This window comes from Convolutriloba macropyga, chromosome 12 (genome assembly GCF_964194025.1).
Source record: "Convolutriloba macropyga chromosome 12, txConMacr16.3, whole genome shotgun sequence".
In the NCBI taxonomy this organism is placed as follows: domain Eukaryota; kingdom Metazoa; phylum Xenacoelomorpha; order Acoela; family Convolutidae; genus Convolutriloba; species Convolutriloba macropyga.
The window spans coordinates 46,140,367-46,163,056 of NC_134479.1; the positions used below are offsets into that span (position 1 = coordinate 46,140,367).

The 22,690-nt window shown below is 35.9% G+C and overlaps 1 protein-coding gene across 2 annotated transcripts in view; it reads right to left on the minus strand.

The window, feature by feature from the left end:
- Positions 1–3,933: 3,933 nt before the first annotated feature.
- The window catches only part of LOC142350862 (uncharacterized), a 100,984-nt gene continuing 82,227 nt past the window's right edge, over positions 3,934–22,690 (minus strand). Inside the window, exons 13-18 of one of the 2 annotated variants that reach the window (XM_075402846.1) lie at positions 20,488–20,960; positions 19,805–20,060; positions 14,968–15,078; positions 11,333–11,509; positions 10,628–10,883; positions 3,935–4,315 (exon numbers count right to left, since the gene is read on the minus strand). In XM_075402846.1, the coding sequence (XP_075258961.1) occupies positions 4,024–4,315; positions 10,628–10,883; positions 11,333–11,509; positions 14,968–15,078; positions 19,805–20,060; positions 20,488–20,960 (1,565 nt within the window). In that variant the 3' untranslated portion in view covers positions 3,935–4,023. Of the gene's footprint in view, positions 4,316–10,627; positions 10,884–11,332; positions 11,510–14,967; positions 15,079–19,804; positions 20,061–20,487; positions 20,961–22,690 lie in introns of both variants that reach the window. The other variant, XM_075402848.1, reaches the window with a different exon arrangement.

Below are 22,690 nucleotides of genomic sequence, written 5' to 3' on the forward strand. Positions count from 1 at the left end.
TTTTCGATTATCGAGGAGTGAAATAGAAATGGTTTAAGTATATTGCATCAGATAAGAGTACAGTAACCAGCAAACATAGCTTGTGGACAGAAATCAGAAGCTGTTTCCTCCTCCCTGATCAGAAAATTTCTACTATTTTCCACATTTCCAAAATCTGCTTCCCATATTTAACTATGTCATGAGCAACTCCTCCGATCAGCGTTTTTTTGGCGCTTTTAAAAACAATTTTCAGTATATCCTATGAGAAAAAATGATCGCATTAATGAATATCATTCGAGGAAACAGCTGTAAATAAATCTTTAATGCCCCATTCCGCAGCTAATAACAACAATAACGTTACAATGCAGAGACATGGTTATCCAATGTTAAGCTTTTGAAAAACTCAGAAGTACAAAAACGGAAACTACATGAAGACAGAAATTATTTCACTTAGTACAGCTTGTTACATTAAGATCATTCCGTTGCCAATATTACTAGTAAACTATCATAAAAACATGCCAGAAGTTTTGTACATAAATAGCCAGAAGTTGAGAATTCCGAAAACTTTCGACATTTTCAAACTTCCAAGTTGCGCGTTTCTAAGTAAGGTTGCGTGACAATACAGAAGTCATCACTTCGAAATTCTGACTTAAAGTTTCGAACCGATTCGCGGTTCTCGGTAAACGCCAGATGTTCTGAGGGAACTCGTGTAGAGTCACATAACCTACACCTAACTTGTGCAGATAAAGGACCACTTCGTCAGGAGCCTCGCATTCGGAGAAACTCGGAGAGAAAATCAACAGCTTGAAAAACTTAATGACTGGAGTAAAACAGTTAGCGCACCGCTTATATGAGGAAAAATAGAGTGTTCAAATAGAGACATTGAAATCCAACGTGAAATTTGGACCACGGCAATATTATTGCTGATTATACCCCTGATGTTGAAAAAACAGTTGCGGAAGTGTAATTTTCGTTTAACTTGATGCACCAGCACTCAATAGCGTCTTACAAAATGTTGAATTACATTCCAATAGCAAAGACGAACAGTCACACATAACATGCTTAGTTTGTCATAATTATGGTATCACAGATCTGGGCTACGATGTGTCCAAAATGCGCACAAAACTCAAAATTATATTGTCAATATTTTTCTAGTTCCAATGTGAATCCTATAAAGAAGCAAACATTCCAATATTTCCTTGCATAAGTTCTCCTTTTTTTCAAGCCATAGTCCTGATACATTAGAAAAGGCCCGGTATGTACGAGCAAGCTAAAGCAAAGCAAGCTTCAACAACAGTGCAAAGCAAACTTCAACAGCTTCAAAGCAATCTTCAACAACAGGGCAAAATAGCTTAAAACCAACAATATAGCCGACAGACTGCCTGAATAGCTGCAAAATAGACTGTGCCGTATAATACAGATAGAAACATACAGAAATAAGTTGAACAAAGATTATCGCGTCCACCCAAAAAACTTTAATTCAAAACTAATTCTATCATTGAGAACATTTTTGAGTGCAAAAAGAATTGACAACGCAGAGGTTCCAACCCCAATAACCGCAGCAAGAATCAGAAGAATTACCCCCTCGGCTACCAGTCCCCTTGTAACACTACATCTTACATACGCGTTGTTTTAGCAACAAAAATGCGCTCACTTTAGGTCACGCAAAAAGTAAGCATCAAGCATGAAAAAATGACACTGAAAACGCAAAGCGGCAGAATGTTCTAGAACAAATGTAAAACAAAAAAGAGCGTCAGACGACGAAACAAAAAAGAACCAAGAGCACCGCAATATAGCTACGCTCGGCCTACAGCTTCGCAGCTATGAAGAAAACTGCCGGACGCTTTGAAGGAACAGATGAAACAAACTCCAAATGAAAATAGTTGTTGTCACACCTTTATTTATTTTCACTTCGTAACAATAACAAAACAGTCACCCTATTTCAACAATCGAACATAAAACTCTGAAAGGCAGAAAAACAGAAAATTGAAGCAAAAAAATTAAATTGCCTGTGTTCTTCAAATAAAACGATTTGTAAATGACAAACATACCCACCAGATTGCCAGAAAATAGCTGCAATTGATTTCCAAAACCCATATGGATGGTAAGAAAGGAAAAATTAAAACAAAAATTGATTGTTGTACAAACAATATTTATAAAGAGCGAACTTTTCTATTTCATTTCGTAGTTAGATAGACTTCTGTTTCGTATTGATAAGATACAGCGCTAGTATCAATACCAAAAAGCATGAGAGATTCTTACTAAGCCTTATAATAACGAAGTTTCAGTAGCGGATATCTAAGATTGGTCTGTAAGGGTATATCCGTTCCAATTTTTTAGAGTTCATCTTTCGGTATCGAATATTCATTTGATTGCTCTGCTGCGCAACTAATGTTTAAAAACACTGAGCAGAATGAGGAGTAAAACTAGCCTAGAGAAGTCATTTCGCGCAAAATGTTGAATCAGCTGCGAATAAAGCGAAATAATAGTAAATTTGAAGACGTAAATAACAGATACGCGCGCTATAAGAGCCGGCTGAGATGAAGGCTGCTATTTAAAATGAAATCAAGAGGCCACTAAAACAAAAAGCTAATTTCCATCAAAAATGATTTCCCCAGTCAATAAAAACGGGAAAAAACAAAAACCGTTAAAAAGCGTCTCGAATTGCGAAATCATAAAAACAGCTCAAGATTGCACATAAAACTCTAATACAAGATTGACTTGGCCAAAAAAAAGCTCCCAATACAGTCATTTGTTAGTACGTTTTAGAAAAAAAACACTACCCAAAAAGTAACTTAAAGAATAAAAAACGCTTCCAAAAAGCCGCATATTATCAAAATATTTCGCTCGCTTAGCGAAAAATTTTTCACACCTACTATTCTCGCTCTCGCCCTCTTTCTCTCTCTCAAAATCGCGGTATGAACAGAAAATCAATCTCTCTTCTCTCTGGTCTTGAATGCGTTCAGTCGTTTGACCCAAATGCAGTTTTTCTTTCACGTGCGTCATTGACTTTTACGTCCTGTTTTAAATACACTTAGAAAAACTTGCTAAAAAACGCGCCGCCACCAATACTCCTCTTCGAGAGGTAACAAGGCAGCGCACCAATACAATTCAGTCTTTGAATTGTAAAACAAGGAAAGCACCTAAATAACATAGCCGACTAAACGTCGGAAGAATTGCTCTCGAACGACTAGTGAGAGCTCTAACCAATTGCATCCTGCTCCAGTCGGTGAGGGGGAGCCTAAATGGAACTAAAAAGTTTAAAAGTGGGCTTCAAATAACCAAATTAGAGGTTAACATATACCACTATTAAGATTTAAAGTGAAAAATAGCACCGGTTTCGGCGCACTTTTAATTTGTCTTTTAGTATTAAATTGCCGCCAATTGAGTTAAGCTGCTAAATTGTGATTGAGAGAGAATTTTAGATCACACGAAACTGAAAATTCAAGGGCCGAAAAGTCATTCGAAAAGTCAAAAAGGTCAAGCGAAAATTTTGCATGACACACGTTTACAATAATTGCTTCTCTACGAGAGCAATTAAACAGCCGTTGAGGAGCTGACGGCGGCTATTAATCAATCTGACAATATTTGATGAAATCGATTATTAACGTAATAATCGAAGTGCATGCATCAATTTTTCAACTGATATTAGAAACTGATAACAGATCGCTATTCCTAGTCACCCAGTGACTACATCGCGTTCAATTCGAAGAACGAATTGCAGTTAAAATTCGATAATTTGTTTTATCTCAAATCGACAAAATTGGTTGGCAGCAAAATTTCAGCAAAAAAACCTTTGGCAAGTAAAACTGAGAAATCCGTTACCAAATTGTACAGCACATTAGTGATTGCAACTCGTTTAAATAAGTCAGGGACAAAAATGGCTCCGTAAGTCTTAATTTCAAAATTTTTAAACTTACTTTTGAGGAAATATGTCTCTGCATTGTAATGTAATTTTTTTTTCAAAACGACAGCAACAACAACATATTTCTCTAACTACTATGTCACCATTTCAGCAGGCTAGTTGTACTTTAAAACCCTGTTTTACGAATTCGAATTGTGCTGACTTGTTGAGGAACTCGAAGACATGGTCCGATCTGTCGGACTATTCCCGCTGTTAGCTGTTCCAACGTTTCCGGTGTTGTTATTTCGACCGCCATCGTTAACAGCTAAACTCAAACTAGTGGTGCCTACTGCAAGTCGTGTCGACGTGTCATCGTCATCTAAAACAGAGACTGAAGCGCCTCGTTGTTGTCGTGGAGGTCGTGGGGGGTCTCGTCTGGGTGGGGTACTGGTCTCGCGTTGGGAGGCCACGGATAACTGGACAGCAAGTGACCTATAAAGAATCAACACAACTTGTTTTCAACCGTTTTTTATAAAAAAAATAGTCGCTCCAATTTCTATAAGCCGTATTTATCAATAACTTCCCATTTTCTCCCAGTAGCTGAACGTTACATCATATTCAGCAAAAGACTCCCTTTGCCGATCTTTCATTGCAGCAAAATAATCTATACAATCTTCATCTTTAAGTTAGTATTCCAAATTTTTGGAAAGATTTATCAATATTTTGCGTATCCTTTTACATTATGTCATCAATTCATGTGGGAAAAACAATTCCACAACTAGATGGAGACATTTAGTAATTGAACAGTCTTTTTTAAATTACTTTTGACAAGCTGAATTTTATAACCTCATTTCTAATTTGTTCAGTAGTTACGGATACCATGATCACAAATGTTAAAAATTTTCTATTTTTTATTTTTACCTGTGCCAGACGTTTATCGTTTAAACATGCGAAATGCAGAACAATTCGCATGCAGTGAACGGTTATCAAGTGACTTTGTCTTCTAAACCAATATTGAGTCTGAATCAGCGAGCAATGTTAGAACAGTCAATATATTCTTTATGTAATTAAATCTCTTATCAATTAATTAGTTTATTATTTATTGACTTATCATGCGTAGTAACTCAGAGTTGGAGAATCTTTAAGACTTAGCGTCTCAAATTGAATTGTCCTTGAGACAACGAAATTCGTCCGCATTTTGTTCACAACCGCCACGTATGAACAATTAGCTCATATCACATTAATGACATCAGAAATGACTTTAAAGTCTACGAAGGCTCCTACAAACCGCAATTCAAACAAGTTTGAGCAAATCGTTACGGGAGAAAGCCCAATTTAGAGCTCCCCGCAAATGAGTTGCGCTCATTTAAAGTTGAAATCTTCGAACTTTCGGTCACCTAAATTCGAACATTTAATAGTAACGCCACAAGACATCGTTATTGCTCTTCTTTCCTGTGTGGGTTTAAGGGTGTGTTTTCCTGCTAGCCATCAAATGTTTTTACACAAAATGATCGCAAAACGACTCCATTTGAAACCGTCATAATTTCCAAGTAATTTTGAGGTGCAAACGGATGTTCGGACAAGGTAGTAAAAACGAACATCGAATGAGGATGAATGAAATCAAGACCTGACAACCAGCCAGATGAGAAAAAAACCTTGATAGTCAACAAAGCGCATAAAAAACATAGCCGTAAGCTGCGAAATAGACGTGGGTGCCGTAGATTAAAGATAGAAAGATAAGGGAATGAGATGAAGTTATCGACGCCGCTTAAAAACAATGTAAAAAACTTTCAGTCATAATTTAAAATCGCTTGTTTAAATTTATTCTACAGAAGCCTGTTTATTAGGGACCTTTATTACACATAATTAAATTCAATAAAATAACATGAGTTATAAGTGCAAGTCTTTTAGTTGAGGGAGTAAATCACGTATGATCAAAATCTAATCACGATGATGACCTAAAGGCTCTTGCTAGAGATATGGAGAAATGACGTCACGCGCGCAAATACAGTTAGCGAAAGCAAGATGTCATTAGGAAAATTAGACTTTTCCAGTTTTGCTATCTGAACTGATGTAACAAAAAAAGCCTTCAGACGAAAAAATAACACACCAGACTAACGTCGGGGCGAATTGCTCTCAAACTCAAACAACCTGCCAGCGGTTGGTTTCGTCAATAGCTAGCTACAGTTTAGTGAGGTAAGCTTTAGCTTAATTAAAGGGGTGTGAGGTGAGCGCAGCGGGGGTGCATCGCAATGAGCTGGAAGGCTCTAAGAAACTTAATGCCCACTGGGCGCTACCTCTTTATCATGTTTTTGTGGACGAAAAGTCAAATGGGTCAGACAGATATTGGGTCAAGCAAAAAATCGCATAAAGGACCAACAAGACTAATATAATTGCTACAAACTTCGTTTGAGAGCAATTAAACATAGCAAGACAACTCCCGAACTAAAGTTTATATAAACTATCATATATGTTGAGCTTAGTAGAACTCTAAGAGACCTGCGCAATTACTTAACACCTTCTGATTTTTTAACCTGTTTATCCCGTTACTTACGACAAAAAGTAAAATCAGCTCAACAAAACATGAACCAACAATCTTCAAGCAAATTGCTCTCAAATGGAAGTGCTGGGTGGCCTAATAATGAAGCCAAAAAATGTCCCAATTAGAATAATTTTTATGGCCGGACCCGCGGTCTCGACACGAAAGCCTTAGATGTTACTTATGATGCGACACTAGAGTTCCGCTGCACTGGAAGATCAACGAGAATGTTATTTTTGAAACGAAACGACAGCAACACACGAAAGGCAAAAAAAAGGACAGACCCAAAATTGCACAAATACGAAGAGAATAGTTTAAAAGTCAAAACAACCACCGCTTTGAACTCAAGTCAATACTAATATTCATTTATGCCTCATTAGCAACTGATGCCACTTGTTATTTATGAGACTAAATTATAAGACAACTTACATGAACAAAAAATGGGGCACAAAATTCAACAATTCTGTTTTCTGAAAAAGATTTTGTGAAACAATTTCTGTCAAAGCAACAGAAAAAATCAGCTAGGAACTTAAACAATCAATCCGATAAATAATTCAAAGTCTTAAGAACTACCGCTGTGAACTCAAGTCACTACTAATATTTATTTATGCCTCATTTTCAACTCGACACCTGTTATTATTCAGATCAAATTATAAGACAAATTAAATTTTAAAAAAATGGGGCACAAAATTCAAAAATTCTGCTTTTTGAAAACGATTTTTGTGAAACAGTTTCTTTCAAAGTAATAGAAAACATTAGCTGAGAACCGAAACAAGGAATTCGATTAATAAATGACCGATTACCAGCAGATGAAACCTCTCCTTAATGCATTGAGTGACAAGACAAATATAAACCGAGTAAAGTTTAGAGGGAGTGTAGATTAAAAACGCTTTATGAGTGCAAAAATCGCCGAACCCAAAGTCTTTCGAACCCCTAACCTGCAGAATCACAGTCCAACATCTTCGCCACTACGCTACAAGGGAGTTGGCGCTTTTTCGTTCACAATCACTTACATTAGCAACAAATATTATTCCAGAAACAGTAACTTGGATCACTCAAAAATGAAGAAGTCAAGCGTACAAAAGCCACACAAGAAGTCAAAGTACATTCTGTAACAAAAACGCAAAAACAAACATACCCAGCAGATTGCCGGAAAATAGCCGCCGTTGATTCCCATAACTCTATTGGGATTGAAAGAAACAAAAATATCAACAAAATTGATTTTTGTTTAAAAACATTTTTAAGTGCGATTTATTCTGATGTCATTTCGTAATTGAACATACTCCTGTCTCTCAGTGAGAGGCTACAGGGTCTAGTATCAATACCAATACGCAATATAGATAGTAACTAAAACTTATGAGAACAAAGTTCAAGAACCGGGCATCTAAAAATGGGCTTTATGGGTTTATCCCGTTTCTATTTCTGACTTTGATTTCTTTATACTGACTCTCTTCATTTTGAATTGCTTTGCTGAGCAGCTGCTGTTTAAAAAGACTTTGAGCAGAATGACAGAAGAGTGAAACTAGCCTAGAGAAGTCAAAAAGATTTCACGCAAAATGTCGAAAAAGCGGCAAAATGGGTAAAGCGAAAAAAAGTTCGACGAAGTAAAAAAAAATAGTTGCGCTATAATAGCCGGCTGAGAAGATGAGGGCGGCTATTAAACATAAACCGACAAATGTCGGAGGAATTGCTCTTGAGCGACACGCGAGGCAATTTAAGGGGCTGTAGCCTAGATAAATTTTTCTTTAAGGGTGCAAAAAATCTTTCTCTCGCCGGGATTGGAAACCACTGACCTCCCGATCCCCGGTCACCCTCACTAACCACTGCGCAACGAATCACTTTCCTCTGCCATGCTGCAACCGATTTTATATTAGCAACAAGCTTTACTTCAGAGCAATAGAGATCGCTCTAAAGTGAAGAACGAAAGCGTGAAAAAGTCACTTGAGAAGTCAAAGAATGTTCTAGGAGAAGCGCAAAATTGTGAACCGAAAAATTTGCATAAAAAGCACATTTACAATAATTGTTATGAACTTCGTTCAAGAGCAATTAATCAGCAAACGTTTTGCATAAGCAGACAAGCGTTTACCGACACGCGTTTACAAGAAAGAAGTTTCAAACTTCTTTCAAGAGCAATGAACAAAGTACAAAAACAAGAAAAGAAAAAAATTTGCTAATAATTTCACAAAAAATAATGGTTAAATAGTTTGCGATAACTATTGTGGTCTAGTATTAATCCTTTTCGTGACAAAATAAATTTTTCTCGGAAAACTTGTTTTCTCTTCAACCGAGTCATGCAATGTTCAAAGTTCCGCAAAAATTGTGCCAATTGTACATAGAAACTTAACCAGCACAATTTTTGACCCATACTTCGAGAATTTTTGTCGAAAAAAATTAGACTTAGAAATGACTAGGAATGGGTTCGGAACAGAATTTAGGAAATCCGCAATCGAATTGCCGCATTTGAACAAACATAGCCGGCAGATTGCCGGAATAGCTGCGAAAGAATAGACCTGCGTGCCATATAATAGAGATAGAAACAGATACAGATCTAAATTGAAAAAAAACGCCGCTCAAAAAAACTAGGTAAAAAACATTCAGCGATAAATTAATAAAGCTTATCAAAATTCATTCCTCAGAAGCCTCTTATTAGGGACCTTTACTGCACAAATGAGTTCCTTTGACCTTCAACAAATTCAAATTAAACTTAAGTTTTAAAGTGTAAAAGTCATTTTATTGAGTGAAGTAAGTCACTTATGATCAAAATCTAATCACGCAATTAACCTAAAAACTTTTGCTAAAGCGAGTGAGAAATGACGTCACGCGCGCAAATGCCGTTAGTGAGAGGAAGAAGTCATTCAGAAAATTTGACTTTTTCAGCTTTGCTGCGTGAACAAATGTAAAACAAAAAAAGAGCGTCAGACGACGAAACAAAAAACATAGCAGGACAAGTCCTGACGTACAATTCGAAGAATTTTCATTGACTAAACAGAAAACTAGACCTAGAACGGATTATGAATTGATTGGGAAAACCATTTAGAAAAAAACCTTATCCAAAAAATTGAAAAAAAAAACAGTAAAAATCAAAGTGAAATTGCCGCATGTGAACAAAAAATCACTAGCGAGAAAGCGAATTTTTGTTCAAACACCGTTTTCTCACTCCATTTTAAATTTAGAGCGAAAAAATTTCACGGCGCAAAACCACTCGCTTTTTCGCTCCACTTCCTGTTTCGGCGTGACCAAAATCACTACTCCAATTTGACTTTCAAAAATCATGAAAATGTGTGAACAGATCTTAAAAAAAGACAGCGCCCCAATACAATTCAAATTCTTTGAATTGTAAAAAAACCAAGAGCACCGCAATATAGCTTCGCTCAGCTTACAGCTTCGCAGCTATAAAAAAAAACTAGTGCGAAGGCGAATTTTTGTTCAAATATAATTTAAGCTTGAAAATAATAAGTGACAAATGAAAGCCCGATGAGAAAACAACCAATTAATTAAGGTCGGCAAATTGCTTTCGAACGACAAATGTGACAATTGACTTAGATAGGGCTGAAGTGTAGATGAATTGTTATGGGTGCAAAACATTCCGACTCGACCTAGGACTTAATATAATGGAGCATTTACCACTCGGATATCTGGGCCTTGTAATATCCAACTTACAACCTGCTTTTGCTTTAGCAACAGACATAATTTCTGAATGGCGAAGTCACTCGAGAAGTGAAGAAGAATCTTAACAAAACGGTCCAGCAAAACACACACGTTTATAATAATTGCTTCAAACTTCGTTCAAGAGCAATTAGAAAGACAGCGCCACAATATAATTCAAACTCTTTGAATTGTAAAAATCAGCAGGAACACCGCAATATAGCTATGCTCATCATACAACTTCACAGCAATAACAATTGCCGCAAAGTTCGTCTGAGAGCAATTAATAAGTTTCCAGCAGTTTGCGTCAGTTTCCAAAAAAGTTACAGGCTCCAAAGAACAGAGCTGTGTGATTATCGTTAGATACATGGTGGTGCAAAGATAAAGAGAAAAGAGGAGGCGCTCAGAAGAAAAATTACAATAATTCCAGAATTACAAGAATGCAGTATTACATGAAAGCAAAAAAAGTTATGATCTGACCTTAAGCTTGGTGAGGTGGAAAATTGCACAAATCAGGGTCTAAATAATTGCTACAGACCTTTCTCAAAGTATACGTTAATTTTGTGAAATTTACTTTTTTCCTCTATACTTATGATTGCAATTCAAACAGATATATTTACCTTAAATCGTGTTCTGACAGGTGTGAAGCAGTTGGTCTGCGAAGTGACTGTTGACTTATATTGTGACTATTACCACCACTATTGCCATTGTTGTTTACAGCTGCTGAGGTTCTGTGATGATGGTGGTGGTTGTTGACTTTACTTGGAGCTATACTCGTTGAATGCAAATGACGGTTATTCGCCTGAGCACTGTTTTCACTCCGCTCCACATAGGCCCTTGACCCGCTCATCAAATGACTGTTAGTTCCACTCCAGTCTACAAATGACTCCAAATTCATATACAAGAAAAGGTCAGCTGAAAATTGGGTTTTGTTTGATTGGGTTAGTTTGTTGCCATCATAGGCGATAATGATAATAAATATAATAATATTTAAAAGACCGCAGTATCTGACGGAAATAAAATCAAGTTCCCTAAAAAAATCAACAGCAGCTTGTTGACCTGTTTTTATAAATTCCCGATGTAACGAAAAACAAATTTCTGCACGGCGATGCAGCCAATTTTTTTAAAGGAATTCCGTAAATTTTCTTGAATTAGCGCCTCAATGAGATAACTGAATCTCCTTAAACAGTAACAAAATTTCAAATTTTAAGCTTCAGAAATTGAATTTATACTGTTTGAGTATTTCACATTCTTTATCGTAATTCTGTTTAACCATTCTGTTATATTTTAATTTTGTTCTTTTGGGTGAAAAAATCTTGGCCAACCTGCATGATGCCCTGAAGTCTTGCGATGTTTGCCTCCAATTCTGCCAGTAGTGAGGAATCCAGATTGACTGTTGGGAAGGCGACTCCTCGTGTGGCTGTGTTTAGTTGGGATTGGCTGGTGGAAAGCGGACACACCACTGCTGCTAACTGCTGAACTTGAAGCCGAAGTTGTGATCCCTGAAATATTCAGGCATCACTCAAAAAGTCATCCGAAATTAATTGGTTCAATCGAAATGTAAACATAGCTGGCAGATTGCCAAAAAATAGCCGCAATGGCGTTGTAGATCTGCAGTCTAAAAAACAGTAAAAATGACAGACCAAAAAAATAGTCTTTTCATTGAAGCCTGAGATGTTATATTTTGATTAAAATCTGTAAAAGTAATTGCTGCCTCTATTAGCTGCTCTCAAACAATCTTCATTTAGAGTAACACAAAATCACTTAAACTTATCTCTTTAAATTAAAGTAAATAAAGTCAATTTAAAAGTGAGGAAGTCATTTTTGAGAGCGAGGTAAGTCACGTGTGACCAACAATTTAATCACGCGAATGAACAAAAAAACTCGCTCCACTAAGAGCGAAAAATGACGCCACGCACGCACTTCAAATGAAACTACATGAACGAATGAACAAAAAGTAGATTTGAAGTGGTTGTGACGTCATGGTCACAAAAATCTGGTAACAAAAATCTTGACGACGAAATAAAAAACATAGCCGGAAGAATTCCGGAAGCAACTCGAAGCGTCAAAACTACACAAAAAACCTTAATCGCAGCTGAAGCCATTACCTTTTGTATTAAACCATTTTTTCATTACCTCCTCAGGTCCGATCTAAAAATTGGCAAAATTTAAACCACTGTCACCAAGAGAAACAAAATGCAGCAAAATTTTAAATTATTGAAAACGTTTGGCAACGCTAAAAAAGTCTGAAATATTTAGGATGGTCAAAATACAGATAGGCTGAAACAGCTGACAGGGCTATCAATTGCCCTCCATAAAATCACGATTCTAATCTCAAAAAGATCGCGAAAGCAAAGGGCAGATAATAATCTTAGAAACTAAGTTAAATTTTTCAACAAAGAATGCTTAAATCTAAGGATCAGAAAACCATTAGATTAGAATTCTAATCACAGACGAAAACAAAACATAATTTTTCCTTGTATAGATGCTAGACAACATGATTTTATACTATTTCAAAAATTAAATTAATAGAGAAGACATAAGCAACAGAATAATATTCAAAGACAAAAAATTGTTTAGAAACAATAGCAATGCCGGAAGAAAATTGCATAAAAAGTAATAATTAAAAAATTTGGAAAACACTCCGTACTACTCTTAGTACCGCCTTATGTTGAATGAAATCAATTGCAAACCAAAGAAATGACGAAAATCTAAGAAAAAGCTGAAATCATTCAATTTTTCAAAAACTGAAAAAATCAATACAACGAATATAAATGTAGCTATCAGGACAAAACTAGTATGATACAAATTAAAATATGAAGAATATGGTCACAAGGTAAGGAACACAGTAACAAAAATCTTGATTTTTGAAAGCTAAACATCAGATTAAAAAAATCAAGAAAAACTAATACATTTCAATGTTCCGCATTCGAGACATAGAAAAGACAAAGAGTCATCCGAGACAAAGACTTATCCCCTGAACAAGACAAAAAGGAGAAAACAAGACAAAAAAGGAGAATTTAATAAAGCCTGCAGATTGCTGGAAAATAGCCGCGATAAAAGCTTGTGGCCTTCCATGAATTGAAACAACTAAAGAAATAAGATAAACAGATCGACCACCAGTGCTTTAATATATCACTAGATTTTTTGGGTTAGAATCGGACTGCCAATTTTCTGACACATACGGTCTATAAGGAAAAAGCCCTCAGGGAGCTTTTTTCAAAATCGATATTCAAATAAAAAACTCAGACTAAAACTCGAGAATTAAGGCATACAAGTTTGGCACTACTTAGATGCACAATGTTCGTAAAATTTGAAGTTCCATAAGTGAGTTCAGAAAAAATTTTTTGAGTGAGGTAAGTCACGCAATTGACCTAAAAGAAGAAACGACGTCACGCACACAAATTCTGAACTGCAAAGCAGTAGTCGCTGAAGTCATTGAAAAAGTCAATTCCAGGAAGTCAGGTCGCAAGAATCATCGAGGGAGACTACGAATAAAAAAAACCACTATGTCCCCAATAATAGCCGCTATCTTGGAAACATTTTGCAAAAAAGTGGTCAAAAAATTTTTAAGACTGCATTTATAAAAATTGTGACTGTTTTTCAAAAACTTAACACCAAAAAATGATTGAATTTTTATTGAAACGAAATTAAAGTCCCTCATGCTGAACAAAAAGACTAATCCTCGTAATTAAAACCAATACAAACAAAAAACTGAGAAAAATTGAAAAAACTACCAAAATTGGATTAGCATATACACAATTCTATAAAATAACATCGAGGTAGAAAGAGGCGTTGTGTATATAGAATCTCGAAGGGAAGTTGCCATATTAACTGATTTTCGACAAAAAAAATATGTGCCAATTTTGAATTTAAAACGCATTTTCAGGCTCTGCAAAAGCTGTGGCATCAGTTTCCGAGGTTTACATTTCATTATAGCATCGAATAAAAATTATTTCTGCAAAAACCAAATTACAAGCAAAAAAACTGGGCCACTTAGACAAAAAAACGGCTAAAAGCGGTTATCTAGAAGTGCCAATCAGTCAAAAACTACTTTTCAAAGTCAAACATACCCGGCAGATTGCCGGAAAATAGCCGCCGTTGATTCCAATAAGCATGATTGGGATTGAAATAACAGAAGATATTGAAAAAAAAAAAGATTTTTGTACAAAAACATTTTTTTAAGTCCGATTTATTTTGATGTCATTTCGTAGTTGAACATACTTCTGTTTCTTAGAGAGAGGCTACAGGGGCTACTATCAATAACAATAAGCATTAGAGATGGTAAATAAGACTTATAGGAACGACGTTCAAATAGCGGGCATCTAAAATTGGGCTTTATGGGTTTATCCCGTTTCTATTTCTGTCTTCAATTTTTATACTGACTCTGTTCATTTTGAATTGCTTTGCTGAGCAGCTGATGTTCAAATTCACTTTTAGCAGAATGAGAGAAGAGAGAAACTAGCCTAGAGAAGTCAAAAAGATTTCACGCAAAATGTTGAAAAGGCGGCAAAATGAGGTAAAGCGAAACATTTTTTTATTCGACGAAGTAAAAAAAAAAAAAATAGGAGCGCTATAATAGCCGGCTGAGAAGATGAGGGCGGCTATTAAAAAGTCGTTCACTAAACGAAGCGCATGATCAAAAACTTCTATCGCTCAGAAAAAATTAGTCCACACGGCAAATTTACTCACTTTCGCTTTTAGGTCAAAACATTGTCTGAACGAATAGTACTTCCAGTAAAAAAAACCTTAAGAAAACCAACACTCCTCTTCGAGTCGTAAAAAACCAAGAGAAGGCCAATAATAGCCCCAGCTATCGCTGTGCGGCTATTAACCAGTAAGAATACTTGGTATTAGATTCCGAATCTAGGCAAAAGCTACTGTAGTGTCGTTTATAGGTTTAAATATGAGACATCAAGCCAAGTGATCAAAAGAAGATAGCGGACAGCCATGTACTTACCTGTTGTTCTAGGAACGTTAGGTGGATTAATGGAATGAGCAATTCCTCCCATTCCTGCACTTGTACTAGTAGAGCTGTTTTCTCGGCTTATGGTTGCACGAACACTCAATGCTGAAAAAACTGTAGAGATAACAATCACTGTAGAGCAAATGGGAAGCTTAGAGCATCACTGACAGAATGCCTTTGAGAGGTAAAATATAACGAACAAAACTTTGCCCAATACATGGAAAGTAAATACTCGGGCAAGCATAACCGCCTCATGCCAGACGAACTGATCTCAAATTGGGGGGGGGGGGGAACTGCCTTGGAAATGTTAGTGAAACCTTTCTATGGAGAAAAAACTATGTGAACTGCACAGTGACTTAATGCCCTCGGGTTTTACCAGTTTCTCTTTTTTCTCAACACTAAAAGTCGCCAAATTAACCCGATGAAAAATTGATCATACAAAAAAATTGCTTCAAAAAAGAGGGAACAGGACAAAACATAGCTGGCAGATTGCCAGAAAATAGCGGCAATAGATTCGCAGATCTGCAGTCTCAAAAAACAGTAAAACACAGACCAAAAAATTCGTCTTTTCATTGAAGGCTGATATGTTATAATTTGATTAAAAATCTGTTAAAGTTTTTGCTGTCTCTATTAGCTGCTCTATACCTTTATATAAACTTAATTTAGAGTGACACACACCCATTTGACTTTATCTCTTCGAATTAAAGTAAATAGAAGTCAATTTCAAAGTGAGGAAGTCATTTTTGAGAGTGAGGTAAGTCAAGTGTGACCAAAAATTTAATCACGCAAATGAATAAAAAACTCGCTTCATTATGAGCGAAAAATGACGTCACGCACGCACTTCAGTTGAAATTGCACGAAAGAATGAAAAAAAAGCAGATTTGAAGTGGTTGTGACGTCATATGGTCGTAACAAAAATCGCGACGACGAAATAGGACACGTCTTGACGTACAATTCAAACAATTTTCATTGACTAAACAAAAACTAGACAAGGAATGAACTATGAATGGATTGGCAAAAAATCGAAAAAAAAACAGTTAAGATCAAAGTGAAAACGCCGCGTGTGAACAAAAAACTACTAGCGAGAAAGCGAATTTTTGTTCAGACACCGTTTTCTCACTATACTTTAAAATTAGAGCGAAAACAATTCATGCCGCAAAACCACTCATTATTTCGCTCCATTTCCTGTTTCGACGTGACCAAAATCACTACCCCAATTTGACTTCAAAAATCATGAAAATGTGTGAACAGATCTTAAGAAAAACATAGCCGGAAGCATTCCGGAAACGACTCGAAGTGGAAATCCATTTAAACGCCATCTAACTACGCACCAGACAAAACGTGCCTCCACTAATTGTGAATATCTTGAAACAAAACCATCAGACAAAAACTAAAAACAAGAAAACCAAATCTGTTGAAATGATAAAAAATCTGATGAAATTTTGTCATAAATTGAGATCCCGAAACAACTGTCTCCACCAAAATTACTTCATCAAAACATTTAGTACTTACAAAAACCACTTATGTGAACTTTTGTAAAAATACTTGAAGCTAAATTATGAAAAAAAGCTCTTACAAACAACTTGCACTAAAAAAACTGGAGAAAGTTAAATTTTTTTTTAATATTATGAATGCATATAAATCCAGAGAAAAATTCATTTGAGCCAAAAGGTTATCCTGCTGCTCGCAGAACAATAGGCAAGTCATAATAGGCTAAGAAACTTGTCTAATAAACAGAAAAAAAACGAAAACTGAAAAAATTAAGAAAAAAAGGTTCCAATTTTCGCCATCTTTTTGTCAAATTTGTCAACAAAAAAATGATTCATATCCACAAAACTGTAACCAATTGTGATTTAATATTTGCTCAAGCAAAAGGGGTCTTTCCAATACCCATTTGAGCCACTAAAACGAAACAATCATCAAAAAACCGCAAAAATTAGCCCAAAAATCAGCAAAATACGTGAAAAAATTGCGAAATATTATAAAATTCAGATGAATTTCCAGAAACCTTCAACCCACTACCAAAACCAGCCTAAAATTAAAACAAAATCATAACCAAACGTTTAAACGAAAAAAATTTCAAAATTCTTTAAAATGCCGCACGTGAACAAAAAATTTCGCTCGCTTAGATTTTTTTTCACACCTCAAACTCGCACTCCAGAAACCTGCGATATGAAATATAGCCGGCAGATTGACGGAAAATAGCCACGATAGACGCTTGTGGCGTTACATGAGTGGAAGCAACTATAGAAATAAAATAGACAGATCGACCACCAGTCCTTTAATAGAACACCAGTCCTTTAATAGACTTTTTGGGTTAGCTTCGGATTGTCATTTTTATGAGACACATAAGCTCTATAAGGAGAAAGCCCCAATAGGGCTTTTCAAAATTAGGATTTTTTCCGTTTGTGCCTCCTCAGCTTAGTGGGCGCATATTATTTGCACTCCACAGATGCACGTGCAATATTTGGGGGGGGGGGCACAAACGGAAAAGATCCCAAAATTAATATTCGAAATCAAAAACTCAAGTTTCATAAGTGAGCTCAGAAGTCAATTTTTTGATTGAGGTAAGTCATTGAAAATGTCAATTCCAAGTCACGGTAAGACGAAACAAAAATCTATTAGACGAAGTAAAAAAACATAGCAGGACAAGTCCTGACGTACAATTCAAAGAATTTTCATTGACTAAACCAAAACCCTAGACCTAGAATGGACTACGAGTGAATTGAGAAAACCATTTTTAAATTATCAGATAATAAAATTAAAACAGAGAATCAAGGTCAAAATGCCACATGTGAACAAAAACTCCAGCGAGAAATTGAAATTTATTTCAAACAAAAACTAGGCCTAAAATGTGCTATGAATGAATTGGGAAAAATATTTAGAAAAAATTCAATCCAAAAAATCGAAAAAACAGTAAAAATTCAGAGTGAAATTGCCGCATGTGAGTGAACAAAAAACCAATACCGAGAAACCGATATTTTGTTCAAAGACCGTTTTCTCAGTCTACTTTAAAATTAGAATGAGAAAATTTCACGCCGCAAAACCACTCGCTTTTTTGCTCCATTTCCTGTTTCGACGTGAATTTCCAATTTGACTTCAAAAATCATGAAAATGTGTGAACAGATCTTTAATAAAAACATAGCCGGAAGAATTCCGGAAACGACTCGAAGTGAAAATCTATTTAACCGCCTTTCAACTACTCATCAGAAAAAACTTGCCTCCACTAATTTATGATTTTCTCGAAACAAAACCATAAAACAAAAAAATCAAATCTGTTAAAATATGATAAAAAAAAATCTGATCAAATTTTGTCATAACTTGAGATCCCGACGAAAAAACTATCTCTGCCAAAATTACTTCATCAAAACAACTAGCAATTGAAGTGAATGTTTTAAAAATACTTGAGGCCAAATTATGAAAAAAGCTCTTAATTAAAACAACTTGCACTAAAAAACTCGATAAAGTAAATTTATTAATATTACAAAAGCATATAAATCCAAAGAAAAAATGAAAAAATCTTTTCAGCCAATAGGGCATCCAGATGCTCGCAAAACAATAGACAAGTCATAATAGTCTAAGAAACTTCTCAAAAAACAGAAAAAACCCAAAAAATTCCAAAAAAATTAAAAAAAAATTAGTTCCAATTTTCGCCATAATTCTCAATAAAAAAATGACTCACATCCAAAATTGCCCATACTTATTACCAAACAACTAGAAAAACTATTATGAACCCTAAACCTCCAGAAATGTCAAAAAATATTAAGGAATAGAAACGGCATTCAAAAACAAATTCAACAAAAAAAACTATAAAAACTGAGTTTTTTAATAGTACAAGGAAACATAAAGCCGAATACGGTTCGTTTGCAATTAGAGCAATGCAAAACTCGCAAAACCATGGGCAAGTTATAATAGGGTGGGTAAGACACTTGGTCAATTTTTGGTCATTTTTCCTTAGAAAAAAATGATTTATACCAACAAAACTTCAGTCAATTGGTATCTGACAATTCCTTAAGTAACAAGCTTTTATTCAAATCCCACTTTAAGCAGTAAAACAAAAAACCAGGTAAAAAATCAATAAATTTCGTCTAAAAATCAGCAAAACTGATCAAAAACCTCCAAATTAGCATTAAAAATCAAATTAACTACTTGAAACCTTCAATTCCTATCAAAACAAACCTAAAACTAATACAACACCATAATCAAACCTCATAACCATCAAAAGTTGCAAAAAAACTGCTTTTAAAAGCCGCACGTGAACACAAAAAATTTCGCTCGCTTAGAAAAATTTTTTTCACACATCAATTTCTCGCTCTCTCAAAAACAGCGGTAAGAACAAAAACCACTCTCTCTTCGCTCCGCTCTTCACTTTTGTTCAGCACCAAAATCACTCCAAATTTTTTCACGCGTTTCATTTCCCGCTTCAAAATTCACTCCAAAAATTGATTAAAAAAAGGATTTCTCCAATACTCCTCTTCGAGTCGTAAAAAGACAGCGCCCCAATACAATTCAAATTCTTTGAATTGTAAAAAAATTAGGAGCGCTATAATAGTCGCCTAGAACTGAGGACGCGGCTATTAACAAAAAGCACTCTCTTTTCGCTCCACTCTTCACTTTTGTTCAGCGACAAAATCACTCCAAACTTTTTCACGTGTTTCATTTCCCGCTTCAAATTTCACTCCAATAAAATTGATTAAAAAAAGACTTCTCCAATACTCCTCTTCGAGTCGTAAAAAAGACTATAATAGCCCCAGCTATCGCTGTGCGGCTATTAAAAATTTGAGACTTCTTTTGAGAGCAATTAGACTAGCAATGAATTACTATAACATACCATGAGGTGTCGTGGCTCTGGTAGCGATGGCAGTTGATCCTTGACTCCTAGACTCTGAATTCCACTCCAGTTGTCGGCTATTGCCAACATCGTCTGAACTGATGAAGCTCTTTCTATTTTGGTTGTTGTTGTTTGGATTGTTGCTGCTATTGTTGTTGTTAGATGAGGTCGAGGCACTGTTGATGCAGTTGATATGAGATGAGGAGCGACTCACTGCCGGCGACGATTTGAAGCTTCCTCTACTTGTCGGTGGTGCCTAAACAACAAAATTCGGGTCTTCCTCATTATATTCCCTCAGCTTATTGATCATATATAACGTATAGAGCCCTCCTTGCCGTAAAAATATCAATGAAGGGCTATAATTTAAGGGGCGCTAAAATGGCAAAGACCCCAAAAATAATATCTAAAAGAGGCCCATATGCTGCCATTGCTATAGCCATTGACAAATTAAAAGGCAAAATTTCTGTCAATCCCACAGGTTCGAAATCTACTTCACTCGTCGTTACATGTGACTATTATTAGAAAAATAATTTCGGTCATTTACCGTAATGACTAACGCGCACACTTCAACTCACCATAACTTAAATAAGGATAGCATAAGAAGGAATCAACCCATCAACGGAATTAAATTTTTGTGGTAATTTTGTGCTTTGTGGTAATTTTTCCTGAAAACAAAAACTCACTGGCAAGTTAGTAACATCGTCGAGGTCCATAACGTTGACATTTGGTTGGTAATTGTGATCATGGAACCGCGTATAGTGCCTCAAGTACGACGGTGTTTCAGACAACCCTCCCGAATGCATTCGTGGATTCCGATGCCCAACACCGGATGGGTGCTCCGAAGTACCCAAAGAATGCCCTCGGTCAAAATCAGACGACAGGCGACTGCTGAAGTCACTCGCGGCGCCTGTGCTGTGCTCGCTATGTTCAACTGATGCCCGAACTGGGACGTTGTTTGGTTCCTGCAAGTGGTTAGCTCCGGTTCTGGCCATGGTTGTGCCGGAAGAATCGAGAGCTCGAAGGTTGGCTTGTGACAATGATGAGCGGAGATCGTTCCCGGATGACTCTGGCTGATCTGGTGGTGATTGGATAAAGGGGTGGGGTGCCGGTCCAGCTATGAAAGCTTCTCCCATCTCCAGACTATTGAAGCTAGCCCCTAGAAAAGGTGATATTAACAGGTAATTGATGGATCAGTAGCTCATCAATGGCATCGAATTCATAGCAATATCAGAACAACCGAATCAAACCAGTACTTTCTCAAAAGAGTTATAAGTTACATATGTCAGTACAATCAAAATAAGGCTTGAGCGTAATTAAAAAGCGATCTATTTACCGATCTTAAAGCGTCATTAAAAACGGTCTAATAAAAAATATTGTTCGGCAGTGCACAGATCGCGGTCAGTTGAGCATGATGTGCAAGTAGAACGCTAAATTTTGAGAAATTTTTCATATCAAACTCATATCAAAGTTAGAGAACTTTATGCGCTCATTTAAACATTGGCATCTAAAATGAAACTTTTATGTAAACTCGAGAATCTTTTCAAACCAAACCCAATGAACACATACGCAATTCATTTTATAATATCACTTTTACTTTTATTCCTTGGATTATTACATTAAAGCAAGACAGATAGCCATTAAAATACCCAGCAGATAGCCAGAAATAAGCCACAGTTGATTCCCATACCCCCCGACTGCGATAGAAAAAAGAACAACAAAAATTGTTGGAAAACATACTTAAACATACCCGGCAGATTGCCGGAAAATAGCCGCCGTTGATTCCAATAAGCATGATTGCGATTGAAAGAATAGAAGATAGCGAAAAAGATTTTTGTACAAAAACATTTTTTAAGTCCGATTTATTTTGATGGCATTTCGTAGTTGAACATACTTCTGTTTCTTAGAGAGAGGCTAGAGGGGCTACTATCAATACCAATAAGCATAAGAGATGGTAACTAAGACCTATAGGAACGACGTTCAAATAGCGGGCATCTAAAATTGGGCTTCATGGGTTTGTCCCGTTTCTATTTCTGACTTCAATTTTTTATTCTGACTGTTCATTTTGAATTGCTTTGCTGAGCATCTGATATTCAAATTCACTTTCAGCAGAATGAGAGAAGAGAGAAACTAGCCTAAAGAAGTCAAAAAGATTTCAAGCAAAATGCTGAAAAAGCGGCAAAATGGTAAAGCGAAAAAAAGTTCGACGAAGTAAAAAAACATAGCAGGACAAGTCCTGAGATACAATCCAAAGAATTGAATGAAAAACAGGCTTAATGTACCTGACCAGCAGATCAATTGAAAAATCCCAGCCAAAAAGACGAAATCTCGAAAGTTGAGAAACTAAAAGAATCAAACTAAACAAAAAAAAAATATTCCTAAAACTCTTGAAGCTTTTAATCTGAAGGCCATTTATGACACAATGCAATAATCATTAACTCACGCAAAAGACTTGAAAGAGATTAATTTGACACTAAAGGTAGATAATCTCGAAAAAAAATGACAAATGCTTCAAAAAGAAATGTGAAAAATGCTTCAAATGAAAAGAAAGAATTTAAAGATATTTTTCGAAAATGTGTCTGGAAAAAAAGTTCAAATTCATTTTTTCTCTCGGGAGTTTTGTCTTGTAACTCATCCGCAACATTTTAAAAGTTTTGTTGGCAAATAAAGATTTAAATTGCAAGCTTTATTTAAAAAATTACTTATATTATCAATCTAAAAAAACAGAAAACTGTTTTGTTGCCACTAGAAACTCTGCAAAAACATACTAGCATACCCAATAGCAGCAAACCCCAGGCCACTGAGGAAAAATACTAAAATTTCAGGAAGTCATTACTATTTGAAAAGCGCTAAAAATTGTAATATTAAAATCTTGAAACACATTCCCCA